The following is an 18,263-nucleotide window of genomic DNA, read 5'->3' as shown; positions in this document are numbered from 1 at the left end:
GGAACAGTATTAACGGCGGTAATAGCAGTATTCTTGAACCAATTAGTACAAATATGATGGAAATGAAAAGAAGGGGAAAAGAAAGTGTTAAAGGGAGGTGAATTTGCAGAGGGCATAAACAATGTTTGAAGTAAATAATGTGAATCCTCTTTTTTCTTTAAAGAAGAGGAGTATTATCTTTAAACCCTTTTTTTATGTTTTTGTTTTTTCTTATGTTGTTGTGGCCCTTTAGTTTTGGTTTCACCTCCCTTTCCTTTTTTTTTTTTTCTTTCTTTCTCTCTTAATTTACTTATTTGTTTATGTTTTTATCTATCTATGTATCTATCTCTTTCTCTATGTCTATATTCGTGTCTCTCTGTATAAGACTGGGCTGTTGCTGTGGTCCTTGTTTCCATCATGTTTGTGTGTTCTTTTTCTTAGCATTCCTTCCAGCAATGTTTGCTTATAAGGGCAGTTGTCTCTTCACATGAAGAAAAATACGCGGAGACGCGAAAAAAAAAAAAAAAACATTAAAATCAAGAAGAGAATGTCCGTAATCACACGGAGAGACGGTCTCCCGCAATTTGGAATTGATGTATACAAGTGAAAGAAAAAAAGAGAAAACAGATTATTGAAGTCTGAATGAAAAGATGTTACATTGGAAGAAATATTCTTTCTTGGTTACCAACGAAGTGCTTACCTATATGTATGTGTGTGTCTGGTTTAAAGGGGTTTCTTTGTTTTTCCCTTGTTTTTATGATGTTCTTTTCTTTTTTCTCTTTTTCTTTTTTTATTTACACTTATATAAAGTGTACATATCGTGTAGTAGACGAGGAATGACATTGACCACAGAAATGAGAGAGCCTGAGCTGAAGTATTTAGTGCTGAACGGCCATCTCCCCGGCGAGGGGATGTGGTCCACTGCCGAGAGTTACAGTGCTCTCGTGGCGCAGATCAAAGAGGCCTACGGTGAAGACTACGATCCCATCTTCAAATACAAACTCGCATGTAATCCAAAGATGATCAGTCCACCAAATGGAACGTGTTATATTCTTGTAGACGACGAGGACGACTTTGAGTTGTGGAAGTACGGCTACGAACCCGTCCCCCATCACCGCGACCCACTAGACGATATACACTATCCACCAAAACCTCTCACACAGACCTTATATGTCTACCGCCGCCAACATGATCACAAACAGAAGAATAAGGAGAAAAAGAAGGAGGAGAACTCTCCGCAAGAAGAAGAAGAACTTCAACTCTCTGTGAGTCCTCCATTATTGCACGCAGCGGATGATGTTGTGCCGCTTCCACTTCACATGTTGTTGCCACAGTTAACGCTGCAGCGTCTCGGTGTGCGCGTGTTGTTGCGCCACAGTTCGGCCCCAGAGGCATTACTCCTCAGCAGCCGTAATGTACACAACGGGAGTGGTGAGGGACATTGGGGATTATTAGTGCGCAAGGCGCAGTCCGCGTGGGGAGCCCAGCGGCCGGCATTCCGCTATATTGACTTTGATCGCGGTGTAACGGCTGTTGATATCTTCAATGTGCGAGACTACGCGTTGTGGAATAGCAGTGTTGGGCGTGAGCGGGTGGAACTCATCGCTATGGAACACGTCTATCGCGGTGATGTTGGGCCCAGAATTGAAAATACTGTGGATATCAGCATGCCACTTTCTACACCTGCAGATAAGAGCAATAGCAGTACTATTTACAATAAAGACAGTAGTACTATAAACAAGGATGCGATCACTGAGAAATGTGGGATGTGTGACTCAGGGGATGGGCGAGATTACACCGTTACAGTGGCAGCAACCGTGCGGGGTGTGCACTGCGGACTCTTTGGACCAACATTCACTTCAGATGCGTTAATTCCAATGAAAGGTTCACAAGTAGATGACGCAGAAGAACGATCTCTAGAACATCATAAACGCCTAGTGATGTCACTCACGAGAAATGGGCTTTTCTAACATCACAAGACATCAACAGCTTTTAAACCCCATTGGCCCGTATATCGTTGTCTGTTGATGAGACATTATTTCATCTTGGTGGTAACGATGATGATTGTGATTTCTTCATGGTCTCTACAATGTCCATGAGAGGATGAAGAATGGTTGGAGATATGTAAAGAAACTATTCGTTCTTTTTTTTTCTTGATTTTTTATTACTTTTCGCTTATGTACACAATATTCAGAAGTTTATACATTTCTGTTCTCATGCTTTGATAATTGCTGTCTGGTGCAATTTATATATATAGGGGTGATGGTGGTGGTGGTGGTGGTGGTGGTGTAGATATCTTGATATCCTCCCATCACTTGTGCCGGTAGAATCTTTTTGTCTTTGCAAAAGAAAAAAAGAAAAGAACAGTTGAAAGAAAGAAGGAGAGAGAGTTGTACGGCATGGTGATCCCAAAGGCAAAGAGATAAATAATTTGTGGTGAGTGTGCTTTGAATGGTATTGAGGGAAAAAATAAAGAAATGGACAGCAATAGCATGCATTCACATATCCATTTGGTACTGTAGAACGCTTTTCTTTTGTTGTTACGGTTTTTTTTATGCGTGCTGATAAAGTCTCTCTGTCTGTCTTTTTTTTTCTCCTCTGCCTTTCAATTGCTTTTTCACCGTGTCTCTACGTATTTGGGCTTGGACATGTTTTGTTTGTTCTGATCTTCTCTGTGGACAAAGATAAAAGGAATTTTTTTTTCTTATTGATTCCAAGTTAAAGTGTTTTTTTTTTTTTTTTAATCACTGCACTGCCAAATAGTACGTCCTTCTTTAATTCTTTCTCTCCCTCTCCGCTCTTTTTCTCTATATTTAACTCAGTGGTGTGTGTGTGGGTGCAGAAAAAAATCTCTTTGTGCCACTGAAAGAGTAATACTAGCGAGAAAAGAAAGTCAAAATAAACAAACATTCATGAAGGAAGTCTGTTAAGAAGAAGAAAAAAAAAAAAAAAAAGGAAAGGCCCCATGCAAGCATCACATGAACCGTGTACATTAGCACATGCTGGTTCCAGCAGCGGCGCTAATATTGATAAGAACAGCAAGAATGACAATAACACTTCTTTTGCGTTAAAAGTGGCTGGATGGCTGGTGCCTGATGTGCGCCGACACCTTTTTCTTCTTGTGTGGGTTTGCGGTATACCAATACACATTCGCTACGTTATACACCTCCTCCGCATCTCCGCCGTCTCGCTGGATATGACGACAACAGAGGAAACGCACCTCCAGCAGTACCGGCAATATCAAGAAGAGGAAAAGGAAAAGGAAGAAGAAAATGAAGAAGTATTGATACCATGTGAACGTGCCCTTCGCTCTGCGGCGTTAGATATTTTATTTGTATTGGTGGCCAGTGACTGCAGTGCGGCAAATGAGAAGGTGCGGGAGATGAGTCTTCCACAGACGGAGTGGTCAGAAGTACGCAGCTTAATGTACAGCAGAGTTAGTAATCATGATATTAACAGAAACAGCACCGCCACGCACATTATCTCACGGGAAGCCACTGTGAAGGGTGAAGTGTTGGCGCTTGTGCCTGCCGGTGATGTGCCGCTCGCAGAATTGCAGTCATTATACTTCACAGCATTGGATCAAGCACGGCAGTTTGAGCAGCAGTACACATTTGACAGTGCGACACCGAATAATCGCCGTGAAGAAGTGAAGGAGAAGAAGTTATCCTGTATAGCTCAGAAACAACAGGAGAGCCGTCAGAAGACTCTCTCTGAAGTGAATACGGGAACTGATGTGATTGTTGTTGACAGTGATGAAGGGGAGGGCGCATTGCAGAATGAAGTGGTGGTTCTCTCAGATGACAGTGATAGCAATAGTCATAATAATAAGAATCCTTATTGTAAGCCAGCAAAACGACGACGAACGTCAACGGAAGATATTTACGAGATGGTAGAGTGAACCTTAACGTATAAAGAGTTGCTGTGTCCTTTTTTTTTTTCACTTTTTGTTGTTGTTGTTGACTCCGTTTATTTATTTTTCTATTGCACACGCTGCGAGTTCTTCTTCAGTAAAAAAAAAAAAAGAAAAAGAAAAGAGGACAGATTGTGTTGGTACATTCTCTCTAACATTTGTATTCTTATGCGGAGCATCTTTTCTCTTTGTCTCACTATATACCTCCTCTGTATTTCATTTTTCCTTCTCTCTCTCTCTCTCTCTTTCTCTCTGGGTGATTTTAAAGCTCTCATGTCTCTACGGAATATCTACGGTGTAGTAACAAACTTAGCCAACAAAAACAACAGTGATGGCACGTCACGCAGTTCCAGTGAAGCCTTTGCCGCTTTACAGAATTTGCTTACGCCATTCCGCAATTTGAGCAACAGTATCAATAGCAGTAGTGGTGTCGCTGCTGCAACCGGTGGAAGTACTAGTGACGGGAATAGCAACAACAACAACACTATGGCTACTACTACTACTACTTCTACTACTACTACGATGAGCAGCAGAGACATACAGGAGCTTCCCGCCAACACGGTGTTCCTCAATGTGTACGACATCACGGAGATGAATGGAGTGCTGTACCACGCAGGCATTGGCGTTCACCACACCGGCGTGGAGGTGTACGGCCTCGAAGTCGCATTCGGCCGATGTCCACTGGGAAGTGGTGTGTTTGAGACTACACCGCGGCAGACGGAGCCGCATATATTCCGCGAACAACTTATTCTCGGCGAGACTCGACTCTCACGCGAGGAGGTGCGGGAACTCATATTGGAATTTAAGGCCAATGAACATCAATGGTCCGGCCGTGCGTACCATCTGATCCGCAACAATTGCAATAACTTTGCACAGGCCTTCGCCAAACGACTACTCCCTCCCGAAGTACGGGCAGAACAACAACAAGGACAACAACAAGAACAGGGAAACTCTGTGGAGGTGTATGACTGCGGTGAGCGGGAGGAGGAGCGGCTACCGAACGGAGATGTGGTGTTGCTGCCGGTGGTGATGCCGGGATGGGTGAATCGACTCGCCCGCAACGCCTCGCGGTTTCTCTCTGATGATTTGGTGGAACGCATGGAGGTGTTGGACAGAGAAACACAGGGAATGACGAATCAGGAATAATAGTAATAATATTTATTAAAAAGAACAAGAAGGATACAAAAAAAAAAAAGTAACAGGGACAGGAACAGGATCAGTGAATAGAGGTTTTTGGGGTTTCTCCACATGTTATATATCACTTTTGACTTCTTGTGTTGTTATTGTATCAGGAAAAGAATGATTTTCATTCTAGGTGTGACCTCTTGGTGTTCAGATATCCCTAAATATATATACATATATATACACATATTTATCTATATATATAAATATAAATATGTCTATATATTCTCTGTTTTACTATTGTATCCATCTTGTTCTTTCTGTTGTTACTTTTTGTGCTTGACGCAGGCTCTTGATACAAGAACTTTTGATAGTTTTCTTTTGATTTGAATAAAATTTGCTGTGCATATCTTTAGGGTACTTGAACGCTGTTTTTTTTTTCAGTTGCTACTTCTGCTGGGGGTTCACTGTGGTGTTTAACCCAGAGTTCTGAAAGAAATCTTCTCTTTGCAACCGAGTTTCGCATTAATTTGAATATCTCTCACCCACAATATTCATATGGGCTTAATTCTTTCTTGTTTCTGTTTTTTTTTTTTCATGTTGTTGTTATTGTTGTTGATCTTCCTACTTATCACAGTTAATTCTGGACCCGTACTACACACTGTTTTTTTTTTTTTTTTTTTTTCATCTCTCACAACTGTCTGTGTCTATCTCTTGTTGTGAACATTTTTTTATTATTCATCTTATTCCTGCAGAAAACAATTTGCTTTCATTCATTCTATTCTTTTTCTCACCGCAAGGGTTGTAGCATCTCAGTCCTTTTCTCTCTTTGTAGATCTCCTCCCGGGGTGAAGTCCTTTCACACCTCAGCAGAAAGAAGGAAAAAAAAAAGAAACAGTAAAGAGTGAGGAGGAAGAAACAAAGAAAACAGCAACCACCACCGCCAGCATAAGAACAATAACAAAAGGGGAAACAAGAGAAAATAAGTAAAAATTGTACAAATATGCCACCAAAAAAAGGACGCGGGAAAGATGTTATTGAGGAGGATAACACACCACCATCCAATTTGGAAATACGTCTGCATTGCGCTGGCTCTGCGAACACACCTGTGCGCACACGCATGGGCCATGTATCGTACATTCACCCAAAGAGTGGCTTATTATATGTTGTGGGTGGTTGTGATGTGATGGGCCTTCCACCCATACTGAAGTCCCCGCGCCCAGTTGAGCCGCAGGAGCCTTTGCCCTTCGCAGAGTGGTGGGACAGAGAAACACGCATGTGGGGCGTAGATCTTGGCGGCAGTGCTGCTTTCAACACGAGTCACAATAATAATAATAATAATAATAATAATAATAATAATAATAAAGATAATAAAGATGATAATAGTGATAAAGATAATAATAATAATAATGGTAACGGCAGCAAGAAGAACATTGATAGTGATACTAGTAATACTAATAATAATAATACCAAGGGCAAAAGCAGTAACAACAATAGTGGTGATACTGCGGCTTTGGTTGATACGCGGCAGTTTTCTATTAAACACCATCCCGCAAATGTACCAGGTGGTATTTCGTGGCCTACACTGGCAGCATCGGTGGTACATTGGGGCCCAGTGCGGGGAAGGGTACGTACAACATTTTCTGCTACTTGTACACCTAATCCTTCGACGCCACTTGTCCCTTCTCTTCTTCCTCATATTGATGCAAATGCTGCTACTGCTGTTGCTCCTACTACTACTTGTACAGATGATGCTATTGATCCTCCAGTCAGTGTTGAGAATACAGCAGAACAAAATGATGATTGGAGTGGTAAGGGTGGAGTAGGTGAAGAATCCAATACCCGGAATGCAGCTGGAGAGGTGAATACTTCAGCAGAGCGTGAACATCCAGTAGTGCTCTTTATTGGTGGCTGGAAACATGATAATCGTACTTCTCATGTTATGGGAGTTGACTTGGATACTGGTGCGGTATTGCAAGGTCGTGGTGGTGCAGCCTTTTCACCACTTCCAATTACATGCTCTACTGGTAGTGTATTACAGGAGAATCTTTATCTATTTGGTGGAAACACTACTACTGGTTACTCACCCGCTATCAAAACACTTGATCTTTCAAACTGTAAATGGGGAGAACGAGGAACAGTTGGAAGAATAACATCTGCAGGAGGAGGAAGAATAACATCCGCAGGAGGAGGAGATAAACGCATTGCAGAACCTTCTCCCCGTTCCTCACATGTGGCTGGTTTGTTGCTGAATCGCTATATGGTCGTGCACGGAGGTAGACGATTGGCACCATTTCCAACAGGATCTTCTACAAGGGGAAAGAAAGTAGATGCAAAGGCATTGCAAACAATCATCAAACCAGGTCTTGATTTCTGTAATGATGTGGCTGTGTATGATGTAAAGAATGGTCAATGGGTTATATCTGGTATAAATGTGGGTAGTATGGGTCCAGCTCCAAGATATGCACATGCCGCTTGCGTGCTTAGTCCAAGTGAGTTATTATTTCATGGAGGTATTGGCATTGATGGAAATACACTCTCAGATGCATGGATTTTGCGGCTTCAGGAGAAAAAAGAATCTACTGTAACTATTTCATGGGTTAAACTAATACCACACGAAGAAGACGTGGAACTTCTTCCCGCCCGCTCTCATCATGCACTGGCGAAAGAAGCAGGAGAAGAGCGGCGTGTGTACGTCACGGGTGGTATTAGTGCACCTGGTAAAGTAGAGGATGTGTGTATTATTGAAATACCATCACTGTCGGAAATGACCGCAGGACAACAGGAACCTCGCAGGCGGACACTCGTGAAGGAGTCGAAACGCTCACGCCCCTAAATGCTTTTTCTTTTTCTTTTTCTTTTTTTTGCAAAAAAAAAAAAACAATTCTTCAAATTGCTATCCATATAAATACACATGTACATATTTATATTTATATTTATATTTATATTTATATATTTATATTTAATACATATATATATATATATATATATTTATATATCAACCTGGAAAATGTAAAATAATTCTACATGCTTCTTCTTTGCTTTTGTTTGTTTGTTTGTTTGTTTTTACTTCTTATTTTATTTGGGGTAAGAGGTGAGAATGTGAGAAAACTTGTGACCCCCTGAATTCCCCAGTGGAACTGAGGTGCAAAAGAAGGTATTGCAGAGAGATGTTATTGCTTTCTCTCGCCACTTTTTCCCCTTTTGGCGTCGTTTTTTCAGCTATTGTTTTTCCTTTAATTTCTTTTTTTTTTTTTTTTTTTTTTTTTTTTCGTTTTCACTTTTGTTCTTAGGCAAAAGGAAAGAAAAAAGAAAAAAGAAAAGGTGTGGTTGAAGCTCCCTTGTGTGAAATTCAAATACCCACTGTAATTGTCTCTCACGAGGAAACTCCCCGTGAGGTGTGTAAAGAGATGTCCATGGGAAAAATATCCTTGCATAAAGAAGAAGGAAGCACCAGTGCCCTAGACTCCGGTACTTTTTTTAAGAATGCTTCAGAGGGCATCAGTGTACCGCTGCATGATTCAACCCAGAATGAAAACAAGGATGGCTCACCACTAGCAATGGCAAGGGGATCAGATTCTGCGAATGGGCATCCACAACAAGATCAACCGCGAGAAGGTCAGTTGACTGAGGAGGAAAATTCCCCAGGACTTCGAAGTGGAGCTCCAGAGGAAAAGATGCAGACTAGCACCGGGCGAAGTAAGAAGAAGATATCATGGCGTTGTGGTATGTGTGGATATCATGTACTGGCAATGGATCAAGAGGGAAACCCGTTGCCGCTTTCCGTTTCACCATTTGGTGAAGTACTTCCCATGAGTTGCCCACGTTGTTTACTAGAACACACAAGTTGGGAACAGGCAGTGCCATTTGACGAACACGGTGATCACACCAATATCCGTTCAAAGTTATCAAATAATTATGTTCGAACAACCGCGAAAGAGAATGGACCTGTGAAAGACTTCCATCCTCCCCCCACAAGTAGTGCTAGTGGGGTACAAACAGAAAAAGTAGAAATTCCTCCTATTCTAGAGGAAATTGGTCGATGGACGTATAAGGATGGAGTACCAAAGCCTACTGTACCGGAAGTCTCACGTCCGCGTGGGACTCGTATGGCTTATTACTGTGGCAAGTGTGATCGACAATTGCTCCGCATGGATCCATACGGTGAACTTGTACCAATGGTGCGTGATAAGGATGGAGTACTCCTCCCTATCTTGTGCCCTGGATGTAAAGAAGAACACAATCAGTGGGAAGTGAAACCTTACAAAGTAACACGATAGTTGTTGTTTGTTTTTTTTGTTTTTTTGTTTTTTGTTTCTTTGTACGACCGAGGAAGATGTGAAATTGGTGTGTTTGGTAATGACTATACTTACACTTGGAGTAACTCATTATTATTGGTGAGTACGGAAGCAAACTTTTGGCCGTCAAACCTCTTCCTCTTCTTTTTGCACGTAAAAAACCAAAAAAAAAAAAAACGAAAAAAAAAGCAAAAAAAAAAAAAGACTCAAACACTCACTCATATATACATGTATATACCTGATTATGTTTTCACCCAATGTATTTATTTTATTTTTTCTTTTCCTTTATTTTTTTTTTTCCCCATTCTCTTCATTCTTGTTATGATTTGACACTTACGAAGGAATAAATGAGAGGTTTCATGGATAGCGAGATGGTTCTCGCCTTCCTCCCGGGTGCTGCACAGGGCATCACATCCGTTGTGTTAGGACACCCGCTAGACACTGCCAAAACACGGATGCAGGCATTAGGACCCTGTGCGGGTCGATCCTTTCCACGTACAATGTGGAATATGGCTCGCGTGGAGGGAGTGAAGAGCCTTTACCGCGGCGTTACTCCACCGTTACTGATGTCAGCAACAAAACGTAGTTTACAATTTGCCATTTGGGATCTTTTCCGACGTCAACAAGAACAACAACAACAAAAACAGCAAGAACAACAACAACAACAAGAGAATAATGATAATGGGAACTCTATTACAACTTCCTCATCCTATGTTATCCACTGCCTCTCTCAAACGTATGGATGGATTGGTGCCTCACCTTTTCGTGCAGGTGCCTTTGCAGGTGCAGTAGGTACACTCATTGGATGCCCCATGCATGTTATAAAAATTCGTACACAATTTGTCACACACAATGAGACCCGAAATGCCTGGACATGTGCACTAGATATTTTTCGTATAGAAGGTCTTAAAGGCTACTACCGCGGTTTTCGTTATCAACTTCTAAAAGACACTCTCTTTGCTAGTTGCTATCTTGGATTATATGATGTAAGTAAGCGTTGGCTGCAGGGGCAGTATTCCCCGGCGTGGGGCACTGGTGTGGCGGATGTTTTCCGTGATGCCTCCGCGCCACAACTCGCATTTCTCTCCGGCAGCCTCGCGTCCATGGCGACGTGGACTCTCTTGTATCCACTCGACACTATCAAGACAATGGCGCAGGCGCGGGGTGTAGGAGTCTTCCGTGGTGGTGTTTCCATTCCTCATGGGGTGTACGGCAGTGGTGGGATGGTGGGATGGATGAGTGTGCGGGGGATGTACAGAGGACTGGGCGCCTCGCTGGTGAAGGCGGGGCCGGTGTGCGGGGCCGCGATGGTCGTCTACGAGTGGGCAAAGACCGCAGCGGACAGCCGCCGCCGCCGCGTCCAACAACAGCGATGCGGGTTTGATAAGTGTGGACAATAGGGAAGGGGAATGGGGAATGGGGAGTGGGGAGAAGAGGAAATAATAATATTTATAATAATAGTAAATAATTAAAATGTTGGAGAAAAAAAAAATGTGAGTTTTTTTTTTTTTGTTTTTTGACCTTGTTATTCTTACGGATCTGTTTCCACTGTTGTTTTTGATTGCCCTCCATAACGAGTCTATGGGGATGTGTAGACTGGAAGTTTATGGAAAACCTTTTTTTTTTTTGTTTTTTGAGGCAGTGAAAGGGAGGGATGAGGGGAAAAAAGGGGATTTGATAAGGCAAGAAAATAGAAATAGTTGATATTATATGATTACGATAATAATAATAATAATAGTAGTAGTGATGAGAGTCTGTGTATTTGGGAAAAGCGAATGAGGAATAAGATGGATGATGGTAAAATAGATGTGTTTTTTTTTTTTTTCCTCTGTCCAATCGCTATCTTATGCTAACGGCTTTGATGTGCCTATTATTTACCCCCTTCTTCTTTTTTTTTCTCACTTTACTTCTATCTATCTCTTTTTTTTTTTTTTTTTTTTTTTGTCTGACGTTTTTTTTTTTTTTTTTTTCTTTTTTTTTTTGCGTAATCCAAGCGACTGTGTGTGTGTTTAATATCTTTCTTTTGTAATTTACCCGATAATGTTTTATTTTATTTTTTTTTTTTCGTCACCCTTTATACGAAAGCATGTATACATATGTGTGTGTGTACGTGTAAACAGAGTTATTAAATAACTAGAATATGGAAGAAGATCAAAAAGGAAGACAAACATGAAATCGTTTTTTTTTATTATTTTTATTATCTTTTTCTTTTTGATTTCATGAATCTTCTGTCCTTTTTTTTGTTTTGTAGCTCTTTTTTTTTTTTTTTCTTCCTCACATCGGGATTTCTCGCCCTGTTTTTCTCGTTTTGCAGTGACTGGCAAATGAAGGAAAAAAAAAAAAAAAACAAAAAAAAAGTGTAGTGAAATGAAAACGGTAACTCATATTCTCCTAAGCATTCTTATTGCAGGTCGTCAGAATAAATAAATGTACATTTGTTTACATTTTCTTTATTTATATATTTATATATTTTTATTGAGTCCAACTTTCTCTTGTGATCTTGTTGATCTTTTTCTTCTCTTGTACCTTCTTAAAAGGTACTGAAGAAATGTAATAATGTTGAACTGATATAATTCAAATATATATATATATTCCACTGTTGTTGTTATTTCTTATGTTTGTATTTATTTTTCTTGCCTTTCTTCTATATCTTCTTTTTTTTTTTTTTTACTTCTTCTTAGTTTTATTGCTAGACACAATGTTATTACCATGAGAAGAGAGGAAATACAGCAGTAATAAGAGTAGTAGTCACTCTGGGAATACTGTAATGACACCCTGAGAGGATATACTCTTTCAACGTATTTATACAGCCATTTATGAAAGGAATGGACGATGTCGTTGTTTTTATTCTTAATATTGCCAATCAGAAGAGTGAGAGTTAATATACACACAGACATGTATATATATATATATATATATATATATTTACATAATATAATTTATCTGTGATATGGTGTCATTATACTTCTCTCGCTGTATGCAGAATGACAATGATAATGCCAACGGCGCACGTCATATCGATTGCCCTTTTCTTTTGGGGTAAATAAGGAAAAATGAAAATCACATATTATGTTAATATTTATCTTTTTTGGGGGGTGAATTTCAAGTCCAATTTGTATTTTCGTATACTCATGGGAATTTTTTTTTTTTTTTTTTCTTTTCCCCTTTTTTCTTTTTTACTCTAGCACTACCCACATTCTATTGCCCACTATTAGTAGATAGTAGTGGAGAAAAAGAAAGAGAGAAAGAAAGAACCTGTATTTAAATTTTATTTCTATTTACACTTTATTTATTTATTTATTTATTTATTTATATATATTCTTCTTCCTACCCCATCTAGGAGATGGATACACCTTCCGAGGATGAATTTCTCTTACGGCAACGAGAGAAACTTATTGCCAACTCCGCGTGGATTCAACATCAACAGCAAAAGGAACAGGCAGAACGTCAGAAGATCCAAAATAATAATAACAACAACAACAATGAAAATGAAATAGAAATAGAGGAATATGAAGAAGAAGAGGAACAATTTCATGTGAAGTACAGTAGTCCAATGGGGATAAGGTCCACGGTGTATGGAGATGATATCCATCCCTCATCTCCACAAGGAGAAGGAGAGAAAAAAGAGTCTCTGCGAGTGAAGAATCTAAACACTCCACCCGTCCTCACATCACCGGATCCCCGGCAACAACACACACCGACGATGAATACAACGGTAAACATCCATACACATAATCATAATAATAATCATAATAATAATAATAATAATAATAATAATAATCATAATAATGGCAGTGAGCGAAGAAGAAGAAGTGGATTAACCGCACAAAGAGAAGAAAGTACACATCGTGGGGATTCCTCCTTTATTACACCCCGCGGTGGATCCGTACTGCGAGTGCAGCAACGCAATTTATTATGGCAACGCCGCCGTGAACAGAAACTGGCGGAACAGCGATCACTACAGACGGATTATGATGAAGAGTGTACGTTTACCCCAAAGATACATCACTATCACTCACCATCCGAGAAATCACAATCACCACAGCAGCAACAACAACAAATCGGTAGAGAGAGTCTACTGGAGTCCACACCGGGCGTGGCGTTGTTTCTCCGCAGACAAGAACAGGCCAGACGACTTGCCGCATTACTTGAAGCCCGTCGTAACGCCAGCACAGGTAGCAGTATTAATAATAATAATAATAATAATAATAATAATAATAATAATAATGGCAACACGATGTATGGACGTACAATTGTAGAGCCGTTTGTGTTGGGGCGGAGACCAGAAGTACATGCACTTCGCCCACCGGTGTATATTGAACCAGGCGTTATGGCAGAAGTTCTCGCAGCAGATGACTTTCAAACTACTACTAATTATACTACTATTAATAATAATAATAATAATAATAATAACAATAATAATATTATTAATAGTAATAATAATAATAATCCGAATAGTAGTGACAATAGGTTTCGTGGTGTCTCGGCATCCTCTTTATTTTTTACATCAGCATCGCTACCATCATCATCGTTATCGCTAGAGGCACTTGTCGCCGCAGCTATGTCTGATAATAAGAATAAGAATAATATTGGTGTTAGTGTTTCTCTGCCAGCACCGGGTTCATTCAGTTCCTGGCCTGCGCTGCGGTATTACAGTGGGGAACGTAATAACAGTAGAAGTAGTAGTAACGTCATGACAACACCGTAACTCTGCAGGGTATATAATTCCTTTCATTGTATTTCCCCTTTTCTTTTTTCATTCAATTATTATCATTTATCGTACTCTCCCTTTCTATGGATTCTGATTATCGAAATTTTGTCTTTTTTAATTTATTTTATTTATTTATTTATTTATTTATTGTTATGGTTTATACATTTACGTCCACTGTATTCTTTCCTGTGTTTCACTACTATTATTTACATGTTACTCTATAAACATTATTATCTTCACCATTACATATTTTCTCTTCTCTTGCATTAGACAGATCCATCGATAAAAATTCCATAGAAAGTGACTAGAAAAGAAAAGGTGAGGAGGTTTTCTCTCTTTTCTCTCTCTGTGTGTGTTTGTGTGTCTGGTCTCTGTGAAGAAAAGATAATTGTCCATACTCTTTTCTAAACTCATTACCAACACACTAATAAACAATTATAGAGATACAAATACAAAATATTGTGATTTATTTCCATATCACTACGAACACCTATAGAAGGCTTATATATACATACAGATATATATACATATATACATATACAAACATTAAAGAGAATGTGGAGGGATGATTCCGCCCCACGCACAACAGCCGAACGTCTTCGCGCGGCACGTCGAGATGAAATAGCGGCTCTTTACAACCAATCAATTGAGCGGCAATTTAACAATAAGAACAATCACAACAATCTTCATTCCACCTCCGAGAGACTTGTAGGCTCTAATAAAATTGGGCTAGACACGTACTTGTGTGCAAGGAGTCGTGGTGGACAGTTGTGCGAAGACGGAGTACCGGTGATGAAGCGACTCATGCAAGGCGAATATCAGAATGAGAGAAACGTAGAGTCGAAGTGTATGCAAACAGTCAACACAGAAAATATAATTCCATCATCATTATCATTATCATTATCATTATTATCTCCATCAGAAGTAGGAGTAGCAGACACAGTGTGTACAGACACATCCTTTGATGCCGCATCTCTCAATATCAAATCCTTTGAAAAGCCCATTAAAGTCTTAAATAAAAACTGGAGCCGAAGCGAAATGTGTAGAAAACGTCACTGGTGTACATATGGGACGCCTCACTCTGCTGCCACTACTACAGTGAATGGTATGAAAACATCATCACCAGAGTTACTACAACGTCCTGCTTCCGCCTCTACACTAACAACAACAACAACAATGACAACTCGCAATAGACCTGGATCTTCTGCATCTATTCCTTCATCCCTAATGACACACAGAACTACGAATACTAATACTAATACTAATACTAATAATACTACGAATACTAATACTACTGCGAATACGAATAACACAATGACAACGAGATCCATGTTGAGATCTGGCGCAGAAACAGCAAGGAACGGTAGAAGTTCTATGATAAAGGGGCGACAGCAACATCTTGGGAAATCTTACAGGTGTCAGTCAACACAACCACAGCAGAAGAATAATGTTAATACTAGTAGTGGTGGGTTGTTATTATCAAAGGACGAATATCGACGCATTCGTGAGTTAATCACTCCATTGTAAAATAAGAGAGAAGAACGTTTTAGTTGAAGAGATACAACCGTGGACAGCAAGGCACAGAATGAAATATGCATACATCCATCTATCTATATATCTCTTTCTAGTGAGTCAATGGAAGTAATAAAGAAAAGTGGGGAGGAGGAAAGGGGAGATATTAAACACGAAGAGTGGACATAATGGGATAGAAAGAGACCATATCATTATAGAATAGTCGAAAGAAGAGGTAAAAAAAAAAAAAGAAAAAGAAGAAACCAAAGAGAATGAGGTACCCTTCTGCAAACTTCTGTCGGTATAAATGTTTTTAAATTAAATGCTTATTATTTACTTATGATTCGTTTCTCTTTTTTTTTTTTTTTCTCTCTCTCTCTTTCTGTATGGATCAATAAATCTAAGAAGTGAGTAGTGAAAGGGTCACTATACTTCTTGAAAAGAATCAGAGCAAAAATAAAAAATAAAAAAAGACAGCAATTAGAAGAAGAGAATAAAAGGAAAAGAAAAGAAAAAAAAAACAGGAAGGTAGAGAAGAGAACTCGGCCACATTAGTCGGAATAGGAGAGAGAGTACCTGTTCCTATTTAATACGCTAAAAAAGTTCTGGGGCTGGAAAAAAGGAAAATAACAAAAAAAAAAACAGAAGAGAAGCAAAAAGAAAAAAAAAGAAACTCCGAGATTGCCAGTGAGGAGTGTGTATCTAGTGGAGGGTTTAGTAAATCATTAAAAAAAAAAGAAAAAGAAAAAGAAAAATGCAATTTCTTGGTCGTATTTCCATTATTGCCGCAGCTGTTCTCTCTGCTGCGTACTCTGTATACGCCATCACACAGTACCGTCGTGCTTGGAATCTCTGTCGTGGTCGTCTCATCGTCCCCCGATCTGTACAACTCTTTCACGTGTATTTATCAAGGAATGGCTTTATTGGGAGTTCCGCCCATTTCCCGTTCTTACACCCAGGCAACAAATGCGTCGCCACGGCAACGACATCCGATGGAATAACAACAACAGGAAAGGAAAAATCAGAAGCCGCAGAGGCGGTCACCCCACCACTATCAGACACAAGAATAGCAACAGCAGCAATCACTTCATCCTCCTCCCCATCATTATTACCCGCAGTGGGTGGAACAATTCATGCGGGAGTTTCTGAAGCCCTGCGTGGACCGGGGGAACTGACCTCATCTATGCAACTTGCCTGGTGTCCGGTCGCCTTTGTGGATAACACGGCATTTGAGGCCAATGTACGTAGTGTTGGATTAGCCCTCCTCGCCGGTAAGAAACAAATTCGTCTGTCGACTATTAATATGCGATGTCCAGAATTACTCGAGCGGGCGGCGGTGCTACTCGAACGCCTCGCGCATCCATGTGTGGAGTATGATACCATTACTCCCGAGACGCCGTTTGTTGCCGGTTTGTGTACATCCACGGCGTTGGAAATGCTTTGGTGGGCGAACCGCGGCTCCTTTGCATCTCTTTTACTCAGTCGACCGTTAACAGAAGCCGTGGATGCTGAGATGTATCTGGAGGCCATGACCCTACACACACCCGGAAAAACAAAAACAAGTGGTAATGAAAAGAATAAAAGTGGGAGTGGTGCTGCAGTGGCGAAGGTGCGCTGCAGTGTTGTGGTGAATGCGGTGCGACAGTTGGAGCTTTTGTGGGGAGCCGCAAAGGCGTGGATTCGTGATAATAAATATACGAAATTGGGATTTGATAACGCGGTGGAATCACTTGAGATAAATGTGATCATTCTCGTAGATCCATCACTTCAACCAATGAATCTCTTTGATACCCTGCAAAAGTTGAACCCTAAGTATGAGAGAATGGAAGAGAAAAATACAGGAGATACAAGTTCATATGGAATTCGCACAGAACAAGAAGTTATGGATTTCTTCACGGAAGTGGAAAATTTTAACACAAAGATGAAAAAAGAAAAATTACCCGTTGGAGTACAATTCATCATTCAAGGGATATCCTTCGCAGAGGGTACACATGTTGCCTGTGCAGATGTTGGTCCTGTGGCGACAGAAGGTATTTCCTGTTGTATACCCGCACGGTGGTTTATGTCGTATCCATTAATGAAATGGTATAAAAATCGTGCAGAGCAACACGTAAAGGCACGTCGTCGTTCTATTCTGCGTTGGCTTGCATATAAGAAACAACTCTCATTTGATAATTTTATCATCACAGGTGGTAGTAGCGCCTCTCTGGTGAATTCTGCAAATGATGATACACTTACAGAGGTGTGTATTGGCAGTGGATTGTTGTGTGATCAGAGACTGGATCGTTATATAGATTCCATTTTCACACCAGCCCTCTTCTTTGCTCTTACCACCACTCGAGTGGTGATGTGTAATTCACGGCGATTATTTTTGTGTAGTGGATTTGGAGAAAGTCTTCCTTCTTCACAGGCGGTGTATCCTATGCATCTACAGACAGTGCATGGTAGCTTGTGTATGCAGATGGATCCAGAGGTTGAGATTGCGGTGGCCTCCAGACAAGATGGCAATACAGATGATAGTTCCATTCTTGATATTGGTGTTCCCGTGGTATTTCGCCCGCAGCGCAACAGTGTTTTGGCGGAACTTGTGGATGTTTATCTTCTCATCGCAGAGGATGGCACGGCCGTAGAAGTATTGCCGACATACAGAGGAGAGAGATGGAATGTTTGGTCAGGGCAACATCAACATATTCAAATGTAAGGGATATATATATATATATATATATAT

At 40.3% G+C, this 18,263-nt stretch overlaps 9 protein-coding genes across 9 annotated transcripts; all 9 read left to right on the top strand.

The window, feature by feature from the left end:
* Positions 1-815: 815 nt before the first annotated feature.
* On the top strand, positions 816-1,949 carry TM35_000461450 (uncharacterized protein; the record flags this gene model as incomplete). The annotated part of the gene is made up of 1 exon (XM_029030324.1): positions 816-1,949. One exon carries the CDS (start codon positions 816-818, stop codon positions 1,947-1,949), a length of 1,134 nt encoding a protein of 377 aa, XP_028878392.1.
* A 995-nt stretch (positions 1,950-2,944) lies between these two features.
* Positions 2,945-3,880, top strand: TM35_000461440 (uncharacterized protein; the record flags this gene model as incomplete). The annotated part of the gene is made up of 1 exon (XM_029030323.1): positions 2,945-3,880. The coding sequence occupies one exon, from the start codon at positions 2,945-2,947 to the stop codon at positions 3,878-3,880; it is 936 nt and encodes a 311-aa protein (XP_028878391.1).
* Positions 3,881-4,165: 285 nt separating this feature from the next.
* TM35_000461430 (uncharacterized protein) lies at positions 4,166-5,038 on the top strand (the record flags this gene model as incomplete). The annotated part of the gene is made up of 1 exon (XM_029030322.1): positions 4,166-5,038. The coding sequence occupies one exon, from the start codon at positions 4,166-4,168 to the stop codon at positions 5,036-5,038; it is 873 nt and encodes a 290-aa protein (XP_028878390.1).
* Positions 5,039-6,017: 979 nt separating this feature from the next.
* On the top strand, positions 6,018-7,850 carry TM35_000461420 (uncharacterized protein; the record flags this gene model as incomplete). Its single annotated transcript, XM_029030321.1, has 1 exon — positions 6,018-7,850. The coding sequence occupies one exon, from the start codon at positions 6,018-6,020 to the stop codon at positions 7,848-7,850; it is 1,833 nt and encodes a 610-aa protein (XP_028878389.1).
* A 574-nt stretch (positions 7,851-8,424) lies between these two features.
* On the top strand, positions 8,425-9,294 carry TM35_000461410 (uncharacterized protein; the record flags this gene model as incomplete). The annotated part of the gene is made up of 1 exon (XM_029030320.1): positions 8,425-9,294. One exon carries the CDS (start codon positions 8,425-8,427, stop codon positions 9,292-9,294), a length of 870 nt encoding a protein of 289 aa, XP_028878388.1.
* Positions 9,295-9,671: 377 nt separating this feature from the next.
* Positions 9,672-10,712, top strand: TM35_000461400 (putative mitochondrial carrier protein; the record flags this gene model as incomplete). Its single annotated transcript, XM_029030319.1, has 1 exon — positions 9,672-10,712. The coding sequence occupies one exon, from the start codon at positions 9,672-9,674 to the stop codon at positions 10,710-10,712; it is 1,041 nt and encodes a 346-aa protein (XP_028878387.1).
* A 1,943-nt stretch (positions 10,713-12,655) lies between these two features.
* Positions 12,656-14,020, top strand: TM35_000461390 (uncharacterized protein; the record flags this gene model as incomplete). The annotated part of the gene is made up of 1 exon (XM_029030318.1): positions 12,656-14,020. The coding sequence occupies one exon, from the start codon at positions 12,656-12,658 to the stop codon at positions 14,018-14,020; it is 1,365 nt and encodes a 454-aa protein (XP_028878386.1).
* Positions 14,021-14,578: 558 nt separating this feature from the next.
* On the top strand, positions 14,579-15,550 carry TM35_000461380 (uncharacterized protein; the record flags this gene model as incomplete). The annotated part of the gene is made up of 1 exon (XM_029030317.1): positions 14,579-15,550. The coding sequence occupies one exon, from the start codon at positions 14,579-14,581 to the stop codon at positions 15,548-15,550; it is 972 nt and encodes a 323-aa protein (XP_028878385.1).
* A 739-nt stretch (positions 15,551-16,289) lies between these two features.
* On the top strand, positions 16,290-18,236 carry TM35_000461370 (amino acid aldolase; the record flags this gene model as incomplete). The annotated part of the gene is made up of 1 exon (XM_029030316.1): positions 16,290-18,236. One exon carries the CDS (start codon positions 16,290-16,292, stop codon positions 18,234-18,236), a length of 1,947 nt encoding a protein of 648 aa, XP_028878384.1.
* Between the last annotated feature and the right edge of the window lie 27 nt (positions 18,237-18,263).

Source organism: Trypanosoma theileri, assembly GCF_002087225.1.
Source record: "Trypanosoma theileri isolate Edinburgh chromosome Unknown TM35_Tth_46_V1, whole genome shotgun sequence".
Classification (NCBI taxonomy): domain Eukaryota; phylum Euglenozoa; class Kinetoplastea; order Trypanosomatida; family Trypanosomatidae; genus Trypanosoma; species Trypanosoma theileri.
This window is presented reverse-complemented; position numbering and strand designations above follow the sequence as displayed.